We start from the raw sequence: 13,601 nt of genomic DNA, 5'->3' as shown, positions 1-13,601 counted from the left end.
AGAACTACAGTTCTCGTAAATCGTTCTCACATCCCGGACGGTTAATTTGGAGGGCGAATACGAAATTGCTCCTCCAAAAGGTGCTATCAAGTATATCTTTGATAGACATATTCCTTTGGAAGGCAAGAGAAGTAGCTACGGCTCTGACTTCGTGAGCTTTCACTTTAAAGAGGCTCAAATCAGTCTTCTGGAAAGATGAATGAGCCTCTTTAATGACGTCCCTCAAGAAGAAAGCAACAGCATTCTTCGACAACGGCAAATCTGGTCTCTTCACCGAGCACCAGAGATTACCCGAGGGACCTCTTATCTCTTTAGTCCTATTCACATAGAACTTGAGAGCCCTGACAGGGCACAGGGCTCTCTCTGGTTCTTGACCCACGAGACTCGACATTCCTTTAATTTCAAAGCTCTTCGGCCAAGGATTAGACGGGTTCTCGTTCTTAGCCAAGAAAGATGGGCTCAACGAGCAGACAGCGTTGTCCCCCTTGAAGCCCACTAGGCTACTGAACGCTTGGATTTCACTAACTCTCTTCGCCGTCGCCAGAGAAGCTAGGAAAAGCGTTTTTCTCGTCAAGTCCCTTAGAGAAGCTTCATGGAGAGGCTCAAAGGGACTTAGCATAAGATGTTTCAAAACCACATCGAGATTCCATGAGGGCGGTCTTGCTTGTGGAATCTTGGTGGTTTCTCGAACGACCTTAAGAGATCGTGCCAGATCCTTATTGTCGGAGAGGTCCAGTCCTCTGTGGCGACAAAAACGGCAGACGACATACTCCTATAACCCTTGATTGTAGGAACTGCCAACTTCTGCACATTTCTTAGATAGAGTAAGAAATCTGCTATCTGATTCACAGAGGTCGTGGAAGAGGAAATTCCTTCCTTTTTGCACCATGCCCTGAAGGAGGACCACTTAGACTGGTAGACAGCTCTAGAAGAGGCTCTTTGAGCATTAGCGATTGCTCTCGCAGCTGCCTTTGAAAAGCCTCTCGCTCTGGCCAACTTTTCGATAGTCTGAACGCAGTCAGAGCCAGAGCGGAGAGGTTTTGGTGAAACCTTTTGAAGTGAGGCTGTCTGAGTAGATCTCTCCTCCAGGGCAACGTTCTTGGGAAGTCCACAAGGAATGTCATGACTCTGTGAACCACTCTCTTGCTGGCCACATTGGGGCAATCAGAGTCAACCTTGTCCCTTCTGAAGCTGCGAACTTCCTCATTACCTCCCCCATGATCTTGAATGGGGGAAAGGCGTAAAGATCCAGGTCCGTCCAGTTCCAGAGCAACGCGTCCACTGCAAGTGCCCCTGGATCCAGAACCGGGGAGCATACAGAGGAAGCCTCTTCGTCCTTGATGTAGCGAACAGGTCTACTAGAGGACGTCCCCACAATGTCCATAATTGTTGACAGACTTCCCTGGTGCAAGGTCCATTCTGTTGGTAGAATCTGATTTCGTCGACTGAGAAGGTCTGCCCTGACATTCTGAACCCCACTGCCACGAATCTTGTCAGGATCTTGATGCGCCTTGCGTCTGCCCATAGCAGAACCTCTTTCGCCAGGAGAAAAAGGGATCTGGAGTGAGTTCCTCCCTGATTCTTTAGATATGCAAGGGCTGGTGGTGCTGTCTGAGTTGACTTGAACAACCTTGCTTGACAGTTTGTCTTCGAGAACTGCAGCGACAGGAATATCACTGCCAGTTCCTTTACATTGATGTGCCAGGCTACCTGTTCCCCTCTCCAGGAGCCTGACACTTCCTCCCCCCCCAGTGTTGCTCCCCAACCTGAAATGGAAGCGTCTGAGAACAACACTAGGTCGGGGCTCAGAAGATTTAAGGAGAAGCCCTCTCGTAACTTCTGAGGGTCGAGCCACCATCTTAAGTGGCCTTTTACCTTGTTTGAGATCCTTAGGATCGCATTCAGGTCCTCCTTCGACTTCCATTCTTCCGCAAGGAAAAATTGAAGAGGCCTGAGGTGCAGTCTTCCCCAGCGAGACAAACTTTTCTAGCGAGGAAATGGTGCCCAGCAGACCTCATCCACTCCCTCACCGAACAAGCTTCTCTCTCTAGGAAGGCTGCGACTTTCTCTAACCCCAGTCGCTGACGTTCCTGGGATGGAAACGCCCGAAAAGCCACTGAATCCATCTGAATCCCCAGATACACGATGGACTGTGTCGGGGTCAGATGCGACTTTTCGGAGTTGACCAAAAGACCCAGAGACTTTGCTAGGGCTAACGTAAACTGAAGGTCCTTCAGACATTTCTGCCTCGACGACGCTCTGATCAGCCAATCGTCGAGGTAGAGGGATATCCTGATCCCTGACGAATGGAGCCACTTCGCTACATTCCTCATTATCATTGTGAAAACCATCGGGGCCGTGCTGAGACCGAAACAAAGGGCTCTGAATTGCCAAACCCTGTTGTCTAAGACGAATCTCAGGTACTTCCTTGAAAAGAGGGGGGTGGACGGGGACGTGGAAGTACGCGTCCTGCAGGTCCAGAGACACCATCCAGTCGCCAGGTCTCAAGGCTCCCAGCACCGACTGAGGCGTCTCCATTTTGAACTTGATCTTTTCTACAAAAAAGATTGAGCCTGCTCACATCACAGGACGGGCGCCAACCTGACGACTCGCTTCGGCACGGAAAATCCTGTTGTAGAGGCCCCGGGGTGACTCCAGGTCCAAGACTTGTTCCACCGCTCTTTTTTCGACCATACTGTCTGAACAGATCGAAAAAGAATACTTTTCTTCTCTCCCTGATAAGATGGAGAGAGGTCTCTGGGAGTTGATGTTAAAGGAGGAGGATGTAAAAAGGGGATCTTGTACCCCTGCTCTACTATCTTGAGAGTCCAAGGATCCGCCCCTCTCTGCCTCCATGCCTCCGCAAAGAACTTCAGTCTGGCCCCGACTGGCGTCTGAAGGACAAGATCTTCATTTGGTGGTTTTGGTTTTAAATGAAGCTCTTCCTCTCGAAAAAACCTCTCCCTCGAGGAGCTGCTCTGAGGGGGGGTGCCCCGCGAAAGGGTTTGACTTTCTCGGGGGTTTACTGAATGCCGATGTGGAAGGAACTGCTGGACGTCTTGAGACTGTACCAAGAGGTCCTGGGTCGCCTTCTCTTGCAAACTCGTTTTGCAAGATCCTTTACCATAGCCTGGGGGAAGAGATGGTCCGAAAGAGGCGCAAAGAGCAATTCCGCTTTCTGAGCGGGTAGAGACCGACTTAGCGGTAAAATTAAAGCATAAAAGAGCTCTTTTCTTCAGGAAAGCAGTTTCCAAAATGAGAAACTAGCTCCTCCGAACCATCCTGACGGCCTTGTCCATACATGACAACACGCTGGACAGCTCCCCCAGACTGAGAGAATCAGGACTTCTAGACTGAAGGTTCTAAAACTCCCAGGCACCAGTCTAAGAAATTAAAGACATTCAAGGTGCGAAGCAGTCCCTTCAAGTGGTGGTCCGTCTCCACAGGAGTCCAGGACACCTTAGCAGACGATAAGAGAGACCTCCTCTGAGCGTCCACTAAACTGGAGAAGTCACCCAGAGCGGACGAAGGAACCTTTACTCCCACGTCCTCCTTGGTTTCATACCAAATTCCTCCTTTCCCGGCGAGTCTAGAGGGAGGAAGGCGAAAGTGTCTTGCCCTGATCCTTCCTTCGAGACATAAAAATCTTGAAGTTTCTTGAAAGCCCTCTTGGTCGACAGTTGATCTTTCATTTCGACGAACTCAGGGGTCTTAACGGTCTTGGAAGACGAAAGTTGAGAAGGAGGAGACCTAGGGGCTGCCGGCTGGAACTTCTCCCCGAAGGATGAACGTAACAGCCTGACAAGAACCTTATAGTCCGAGACAGCTGAAGCTACCGGAGGTTCTTCTTCGACGGAACTCCCTGGACTACTAAGTTCCCCTTCCTCCCTAAGAGGAAACTGGAGAACGTCCATCAGGAGAGGGCGTACGGTCCAGCAGTCTCAAGCCTGAACAACGACTTTCCGTTGATTGGAAGTACCGCTACAGGTACGGAATCGCCCTTACGGACGATCCTTAGAAGGACGGACATCCTGCGAAAGAGGAGCGTCCTTAGAAGCAACGGGGGAAACTGTCTTAAACAGACACAAAGTCCCTACGAGAGGAAGCGCGAGCTTCCTGACGAGAGGCGCCAAAAGCGTCCTGCTTAGCCAAGCAAGTGTCCTGCTGAGCGTCCTAAAAGCGTCCTGCCTCGTTCGAAAAGCGTCCTGCTTCGAACGGCGAGTGTCCTGACGAGTGTCCTGACAAGCGTCCTCAAAAGGCGTCCTGTCGAGAAACGCAAAGCGTCCTGCTTCGAACGCCAAGCGTCTGCGAGCGTCCTCAACAGCGCCCTGCCGAGAGCGCAAAGCGTCCTGCTTCGAACGCTTAGCGTTCCTGGCGAGCGGGGCCTCTACTGAGAGAGCGAAAGATCTACTCGGAGACAACGAGAACGGTGACGATCCGGAGGTGGAGAGAGAGACGAACGAGACGAGAGAGAATGAGACTGCTTCGTCCTCTTGACGGGCAGCCTAACGTCCTTTCTACGCTTAGGCTCGACTGCTGCTGGGCGAGTCCTCTGAGCCATAAGCGACGTAATCTGGTCCTGAAGGGACACTAGGATATCCTTCGTAGGTGACGAAGGAGCAGAAGAAGGGGCAGGACTGACCCTGCGAGAAGGCGAGGGGCGAGGGGATGCCTCCTTCCTTCTAGCAGGTACAGCTATCTGCCTCTCAGGTGAACACGCCTGTGCGTGGAAAACCAACGTCCTCGTTCGGTAGAAACCCTACCTCTCTTCTAAGGAGGAAAGGCGTCATACGCATCCTCTGACGAAAAATAAAGCGGAGACATAGGACGTGAAAGCGTCCTCAAAGCGAAAAGTCCTTTTCAACGGACGCGAGTCTCTCCGAGCGCTCCACCCCTTGCGCGGGGAGGACGCTTCGGAGGACGAAAAGCACTCCTTCAGGACACGCGCACGTGCGCGCTCCTTGGCAGCCTGGGATTTAGCAACAAGGCCTGCCGAAGGGACGCCAGATCGGTGGGGAGCCCCCGTAAACCCTCTTGCGGCTTTCGACATACCCACTCCCTGAGTCCTGGGTGTCCGATAGAGGTCTAGGCCTAGGAGGCATTATGGGGCCGATCTGACGCCCCCTCCACAACACTAGGGGCACTAACACAAACTTTCACAGGGCCAGTTTCTAGGGCCAAACTTTCGATTCAAGAGCGCGAATAGACTCAAGAATCAGAGAAAGGGTGTTACCTCTCCAGACACAGCACTGGGCCCGAAGGCAACAAAACAGGATTAGGTTGAGCAAAATCTACTGGTGTTAGAGGAAGAGAAATATTACATCCCTTACCTTTCGTAGAACCGCTCTTGGAGGGAAGACCTCCTGACTCTATCGCGCTCCAATTTACGTCGATAGGTCTCATACATCTTCCATTTATCATCATCCAAATCCTTCATTCATTGCACCGATCATCAACCAAGCAAACATGCCCCCTGCAATCCATACAAACTGTGTGAGGATCAACTGAAGGTTTAAGAAGCCTCACCTTACATTCACTCCTCACACACACTCTGAAACTTCCAGTACTTGATCCCGACATCATGTACACAGAAAAGCCAATCCAAAATCAAAAACCAATCCACTATTACGCGTGCCAATCCAACAATCCAGAAGTCGATACCAAAAGTCAATCCAGATAATTTAAAGCGAGATAAATAAAAAATCCTAGACGGAGGTACTGTAAACAGTTGGTTTCCAGCACCGGCGACAGAAAAAATATGAACAGAAAAGGGGAATGGAATGGTTCCTGATATCCGCCTCCCAGCGGCGGGAATGGGTACTACCACCTGACCGCCCCACTACGTTGTGCCGCGAGTTTTGAAATTCTTGTCAGACGTCAGAAATACAGCTATATATATATCTGACAGGTAAGTTTCATGTCAGAACAAAACATAATGTTAGTACTACCTGGTAAAATAAAGTACTACAGTCAAAACACAATTAGAGAATGAAATATCTACTATCAAGAAATGAGGAAAAATCCCTTTTAAAATAGGATACATTCTAATCTAAGCACTATTGGGATAGTATACCCTGTACGCCCTCTCTCTTGACAGATAAGAAACACCCCTTAAACTGGTATGGTAGGTGCTTCATGGCAAGATCATTTTCTGAAGAGAAAACAGAGTAGAATTACAGGGCCAAGATGAAATTGCTGAAAATTTGAGAGAAATGGAACAAATCAAGCAAAGGATAATGACTATGACAAAATCTCAAAAACATATGCATTCTGAAAACACTCACCACAAATAGAATGACCAGAAGAAACAACAGGGATTTGAGAAAGGCCCTCAGATGGATTAACAGATGGGCCACACTCAGAGAGTATATATACACTGTACTAGTAACTGGGCACTTCATAACAAGCAGAGTTGGTTTTGAGGATGGGATGATAAGATAAGATAGTAATCCAATATTAAGCCTATTAAGACTATGGTATACGCTGACTGTGGTTTAATCTAAGCTATCCAAAATGTCTACACTTCAGATACCCTATTTTTTTATGTAAAAGTTTTTCTACTACTTCTAGCAAATTTTTCAACAATAACAAGGATGTGTCAAGATGTCTGAACCAAAGATGACATTAAAGTGTATAGTAGTACAGTGAAAATTCTCAGAAAATGTGAAAAGCAAGTCATGTTTTCCAATGTAAGCAGTGGTATGTATTGGCTCCTCTATCATAAAAATGCACAATCCTTGTATGCCCCTTATGATGCCTAGTTACAACTACTTCCCACTGCCTATCTTTATTTACTAATAGTTTACAGCTACTTTACCACGGCTGGCATACTTGGGAGTTTATCCCTAGTCTCATTCTCCATTTGGAGATAGGTCATGAATCTTGGGTGAGATTAGTTTAGGGAAGAGTTGGTCAGGGTCCATCCATTGTAAGTGGTAGGGTGTGATAACTTTCCTTTTGGAAAGTTATGAGGGTAGGCAAGGATAGTATTGTCTTGAGGATTGTCTTGAGTGAGGGTGACTCTACTATACTACATGATTTTTTTATTCCACTGGTAAATAGCTTTACTTGTCAAGACAAAAATGAGCCACATATATTTCTCCGGTTCTCTTGTGTTTTGGATATCAGTAGTATACGTACTGTATTTCAGTGCTGCACTTAGCCTACAGCAGCTGTCCTTGTAATTTCCATGTTTAAAGGCACAAAAACTGAATGTGCACAAAATACCTAGCTACTCACAAACAGAAATAAAATTAAAACAAGAAAAAATAAATGCACCAAAGTTTTTTTGGTGCAATCGAGTTTTCTGAACAGAGTATATAAGCTGCACTGTTGCAGTCTTACTGTAACCGACTTCAATTGATATTATTACGAGCCTCTCAATGTGCTGCAGTAAGCAACTCTCAGCTAGAACTGGGAAGCGCTAGTTGCTTCTCAGATGTGTTCAGGTGAAGGTGCATCGACAGCGCCTCTGGAATTGGACTTGGCAGTGCCTGACACACGATCCAGGGCTAACCTTAACCTTAAATAAAATCAAAGCTAAAGAGCCTAGAGGGCTACAATTTGTTTGATGATTGGAGGGTGGATGACCAACATACCAATTTGCAACCCTCTAGCCTCAGTAGTTTTTATGACCGGAGGGCGAATAGAAAACGTGTGGACAAGCCATCTCAATAGTAGTAGTTTTCTTTTACAGAAAACTAAAAATACATAGATAACACATAGTATATCAATTGTTGAAATAAAGTAAACCTTCACCCTGAAATCAAACTACCAACTTAAATAAAATTGTAAATTTACACATGATTATTTTGTCAGGAATTTGCCAAGAACAAAATCTTTCACACTATATTTTCAATTTATAAACAAGTAATTAAAATACTTGGGAACAGCATAACAATAAATAAACAGCATGTGTTCAAATTAATGCTAAATTACCAATATGGAAACTCCAAATAGTAGTAGAATAAATGAAAATTAAGGTAGCTATTATCATTATAAATGGCTTGCAAATAACCAACACAATGGAAGTCATTACATTATTTTCAAATTTGTAATACTCTGAGGCTTTGGTAAATGTTTTCTAATCCCTGTGCCTTAGCCTAGTTCAGGACTGCATGGGCTTACCAGCCTCTGGCTTAGCTAAGGATAAGTTGGCCTTTAACATAACCAAGTTATAATGAGGGTATACTAAGGAAAAACATTATCTTTGGCCTGATTATTAACAGACAAATGTAGAAATAAACAGTCTTGGTAGTGAAGCAACTAGGATACATATGGTACACAACTCATGGCCATATTGCTGCCTAAATGCAGGCCTGGCACATGAGAAAATATCCACTGCATATAAGACTAAATGTTATGTTCTAGGAAAATAATTAAGCAACCTAATGTTCAACACCTTTGTCAATTTGCCTATCCTACCCTGAATTATTCTTTGCCTTGCTAACTTAATAGTGGTAACCAAGACTTGTAACACAATGGGCAATAATTCTAGTAATACATAATTCCTAGCCAACCCAAATTTAATAATGTACAGTTGTCAAACAATGGTTATTTCTATTTTTCCTATAAGGAATAAAGGGAAAAAGTAGATCATCTGTGTATTTAATGATTAAAATATGAAGAATTCACAAATTATTGTATTTTCATATTTTTGTGATTAAAAAACTCGGGTATAAGCATTTTTGTAGGGCTGTTGGGGTTTTAACTATCAAAATAGGCAGTTCTTGGTGTGTTTGGAGGGGTTTTAAGTATTCATGGATTTTAGCCATGTACAGGGGGGGGGGGGTGGGGGGGGTCTGGTACCATCCACCCCCCCTCCCCCCCCCCCCAAATATGGGAGTCTACTGTACTTTCCCTTTTTCAGTACACCTAACAAGCTAAGGTGACATCTAGAAACCCCATAATCCTGTTACTTAATAGTGTTTTTGGTAAATGTGCCTTTTGTTATGTATTCATGTTTGGTGACTTGCTTCAAAAGGCACCATCATAAATTTTCATCTCATTTACTAAACATATGAATGTTAACTGTTACATCATGAAGTTGCTATTTTACTCTTGTTCCTAAGCATACCTCTCACCCTTAAGAAAATGAGTAGAGTATGCCGTTAGCAACACTAAGGGGGAGGCAGGGATGATTGTTACAAAATACTCACATGTGCAGCTCAGCCGAGGCAGATTTATTTCACTTTTATGATTCATGGCACAGCCCTAAGGTTTCCTGGTCATTCCGGCCATAAGTCATTTACGACGTAAACACCCTTCTAGGTTCGGCAATTTCTAGCTTATGTGCAAAATTAGCACCATGCTTATACCAGTCCCTTGGGGATGTAGGTAAAACATAAAATAATGATGGTAAATAAAATACCATTGACATAACATCTTACATTGTTTAGGCCATGGGACATTTCAGCTGTTTGCCAGTTTGGATGTTACAGCCTAAATAACTTAATACCTACAGCCAAAACAACCAGGACCTGCCCTAAGCCAGGAAAGGTCCAAGCGCCCCTGGTTAAGTTGGGGAAGGTAAGGTTAGGGTGTCGCTGTGACACTTGATATCTTTGTTCTTGTAATGTATTCCTTATTTGTTTCTGATTATGGTATTTCTAAGTACGTAACAACTCTGCACAGACTGCAAGGAATGGTCTCGCGAATACGAAAGCCGCTAGGGTAAATGACCAAGCAGCGACATAATGGCCACCTCTCTCAGAACGCGGCCACTACCCAAAAAAGTGCTTGAATCATGCCATTATTTTGTAATTTAAGAGAAAACACTTACTTCAAGAGGAGTGTAGATTGTTTGTTTAATTTTGTTTGTATGGTGTTTTTACGTTGCATGGAACCAGTGGTTATTCTGCAATGGGACCAATGGATTTACGTGACTTCCGACCCACATCAAGAGTGAACTTCTGTCACCAGAAATACACATCTCTAACCCCTCAATGGAATGCCCAAGAATCGAACTCGCAGCCACAGAGGTGGCAGGACAGCTAAACCGATCATACCACTGAGGCGCGAGAGGTGTAGAGGTCTCAGTGTGGTGCCTGAATGGGCCACAACTCGTGACTGATGCTCATGGCAGCAAATTCAAGTACTTTTGTGGGAAGACGGCCATGTCCGTTACAGGTTGCCATTATGTTGCTGCTTGGACCCTTTGGATTGGGGGTTCAAATGCATTTTGCTATGTTTAGTACTAGCCCCTGGGGGGGTTTAATACAGTCAAAACAAAAAATAACCGTACATAGTAAATTCTTAATAAACAAACAAAATACTGCCTATAGAAAAAGTAAATTTCCAAGGAAATACTATTACTTAGATCTATCCTGATTCCTAATGACAAATGTCTTGTAGCCTATTCATCAGAGTGCTACCCTTGTCTTTTAGCATACGCATGAGACCACTCCTGATTTTCCTGCTGGTACAAGCCAATTCACTCATTCATAGCTCCCCCTAAAAACTAATACATCCCACTGACAGTCCCCCCTAGCCTAATTGTTGTACAGCACAGCACCTATACATATAGGGTAAAAAACCGCATGATACAGGGGTGGACATGTACGATCAATGTGTACAAACCCAAAAAAAGTACATTATAACGCGTCCTGACATCGGAGATGGGCATCAGACGCGACTTCTTGTTGGTGAGAAACGGAGCTAAAGACCTCTACTCCGGTGTCAGGACGCGTTATAATGTACTTTTCTAGGGGGTTGTACACATTGATCGTACATGGTCCACCCCTGTACCATGCGGTTTTTTACCCTACACTCTATTTTGGCATGTTATAACTAGTCCCAGGGGGATAATTACAGTCGACCCCCAAAAAATACGGTAAATTCTTAATCAGCAACCCAAATACTAGGGTAAGTGACTGAGTGGCGACTTAGCAGCCACCTCTCTTGGAACACAGCCACTTCCCAAAAAAGCGCTTAAATTAGTATGCCATTGTTTTGTGATTTAGGAGAAGCACTTGGGTACTTTGAGAAGAGCGTAGAAGTCTTGGTGTGATACCTGGATGGGCCACAACTCTTGACTGATGCTCATGGCGGCAAATTCAAGTACGTTTTCGGGAAGATGGCCGTATCCCAGGATCAGTGGCTGCTATGTTGTCGCTCAGTCATTTGCCCTACAGGAAAATGTAATTTCCAAAGAAAATATACCAGACGCAGAGTTATTCCCTTGGTTACATCTACCCAACCTAGGAAACATGTACGGTTTATGTACTAGGGCTAGGTAGTAGCTACCTATCTGGAGAACAATTAGGTAGTAGGCTAATGTATCAAAGTAGTACTGTAGCTAGGGTAAAAAACCGCATGGTACAGGGGTGGACTATGTACAATCAATGTGTACAACCCCAAGAAAAGTACATTATATACCTAACGCGTCCTGACACCGGAGTAGAGGTCTTTAGCTCCGTTTCTCACCAACAACAAGTCGCATCTGATGCCCATCTCCGATGTCAGGACGCGTTATATAATGTACTTTTTGGGGGGTTGTACACATTGATTGTACATGGTCCACCCCTGTACCATGAGGTTTTTTACCCTAATGCCATCCGGTATAGGTACTAACCTTCGTCTCTTGTTACTAGCCTATACCTACTATAGTAGATATGGCCTATCTAGGCAGTACCTTATTAGGTAACCAAGTAGTAGGTACCTAGCTAGCTACCCTAGTTACTGGTTTGCTATAGCTACTACCTAGGTACTACCTTAACAGCAGTTATTGGGTTTCATTTATATTGTAACTAATGCCTACCAAGTTTCTTGAAATAACTGGGATACTTTGATGTACTTTAGTCTGACAGGTTACTTTGAGTATGAATCACACTTACTGTTCGATATCAGAGGCGCCGAGTATGATCTCCCTCGGCGACAGTCAGTCTAGCACAATCAGCTGATTGAGTAAACAGTCAGCAAAGTCTCTCCACTACGGCTTCTACACTATAGATCGTTAGTAGTGTTTCACTTCAATCCTACCTATGTATAGGCGGTAGCCATATTGCAAAGTGAAGAAAATAATTATACTAATAAGCAGTAGCTAGTATTCTTGAGACGTCCTGTATAAGGGGGCCAGGGTATGGAGCTCTTAAACTCCCTCAATAGCGCTTGACTTTATTTAAAAGGCATTCATGGTGTTAAAGGATTTTTACGCTAACGTGTTGTTCGTTAGCTCTTTGACGAAATCTACATTAATCTATTTTCTACTGCTCTCAACGTAAACCACATTAGACTATACTGGCATAATTTGTCAGAAGGCTGGGGAGGCTTTGCTAACTTTAAAGGATGCCATTTGGTCATCACAGATTATCAAAAATCTTCCGTACAATTTCAAGTGCGCTCACAATACAAAAGCATTAAGCAACTTGCTAATTTGCTATACATAGCGTAAAGAGAGAATGTTGAATAATACATACTTCACTTGCTAAAGAATTGGGTTCACAAGCGAGCTGAACATTATGCACTACCTGATGAATACACGAGAAAATACTGATGACGATTATTGAAAATGTGCAAGAATAATTACTTATAAATAAATATCACCTCGTTAATGCTCGAAGGTGATAGCTATAAAGACAACTGCACGCAAGATTAAAAGCCTATTAAGAAATTTCACTGTGTAATTATATATATATATATATATATATATCTATATATATATATATATATTGTGTGTGTGTGTGTGTGTGTGTGTGTGTGTGTGTTGTGTGTGTGTGGTGTGTGTGTGTATGTGTGTGTGTGATAGAGAGAGAGAGAGACAGAGAGACAGAGAGAGTGTATGTGTGTGTGTAATGAAAATCATAGAAGAGTAGATAAACGGACACAATAAGGAAGTCTATAAATCATAAGCAATCGAGTATGGGGTCATGACTACACGTAAGTGGCATGCAAAGTTTGAACTATGCAATTAAAACGGAAGTAACAACCTACCTGTTTTTGACCAGTGTCCCTGACAGCAATATAATATTGCGGCATTGCCATGGCCATTTATTTATCAGCTTCTTGAGAATTTTACGCACGTGATATTGCAGATATCTGCATTTGTTATGGCTCCGCTATGAGAACGTCAATAAATGACAAAGGGTGAACGCCCATAAAACGCATCCTCTCATCGCTCGGTCTGAGGACCAACTAACCTAGCATCTGCCGTCAGGCGATACTATACTTCCAGCCCTTGCAGTCCATTCCTTCCCTTATGTATTGTTGCAATGCTCGGGAAGAAGGATAGATATTTCACAATAGCACTGCGTTGGAGGTATTTTCTGCCTAAATTGGATCTTTATATATTAGCAATTGCTGTCACTGTTTTCAATTTCCACGATCAAAATGCGTTCAAGCTTGCTATGCAATTCCACACAGGGATCTTCTTGACTTCAGTGCAAACTGCTCACTGAGTAAGATTCCACGCTGGCACAAGGCCAGCTTATCTGACAGCGACCAGAGACTTTATTCTACGAAATCATTGATTTTGAAACCAAGCAGGCAGTAGGGAGAAAATAAATGGATAAGAATCGGACAGCGGAATGCAACAGCCTACTAAGCGTTTTGCTAACAAAAATGTCACTAATACGCAAACTGCCATGTAATTATTAAGGGCCTCT

The 13,601-nt window shown here is 44.3% G+C and overlaps 1 protein-coding gene across 5 annotated transcripts in view; it reads right to left on the bottom strand.

Annotated features, from left to right (window-relative positions):
- Window positions 1–13,327, bottom strand: part of LOC135222805 (natural resistance-associated macrophage protein 2-like) — a 184,773-nt gene extending 171,446 nt beyond the window's left edge. For 2 of the 5 annotated variants that reach the window (XM_064261097.1, XM_064261098.1), the window contains exon 1: window positions 6,285–6,406. In XM_064261097.1, the coding sequence (XP_064117167.1) occupies window positions 6,285–6,401 (117 nt within the window). In that variant the 5' untranslated portion in view covers window positions 6,402–6,406. The other 3 variants (XM_064261099.1, XM_064261101.1, XM_064261104.1) reach the window with 3 other exon arrangements.
- Window positions 13,328–13,601: the final 274 nt, after the last annotated feature.

This window comes from Macrobrachium nipponense, chromosome 8 (genome assembly GCF_015104395.2).
Source record: "Macrobrachium nipponense isolate FS-2020 chromosome 8, ASM1510439v2, whole genome shotgun sequence".
Taxonomy (NCBI): domain Eukaryota; kingdom Metazoa; phylum Arthropoda; class Malacostraca; order Decapoda; family Palaemonidae; genus Macrobrachium; species Macrobrachium nipponense.
Note: the sequence above shows the minus strand (reverse complement) of the source record. Positions and strands in the feature narration are given on the sequence as shown.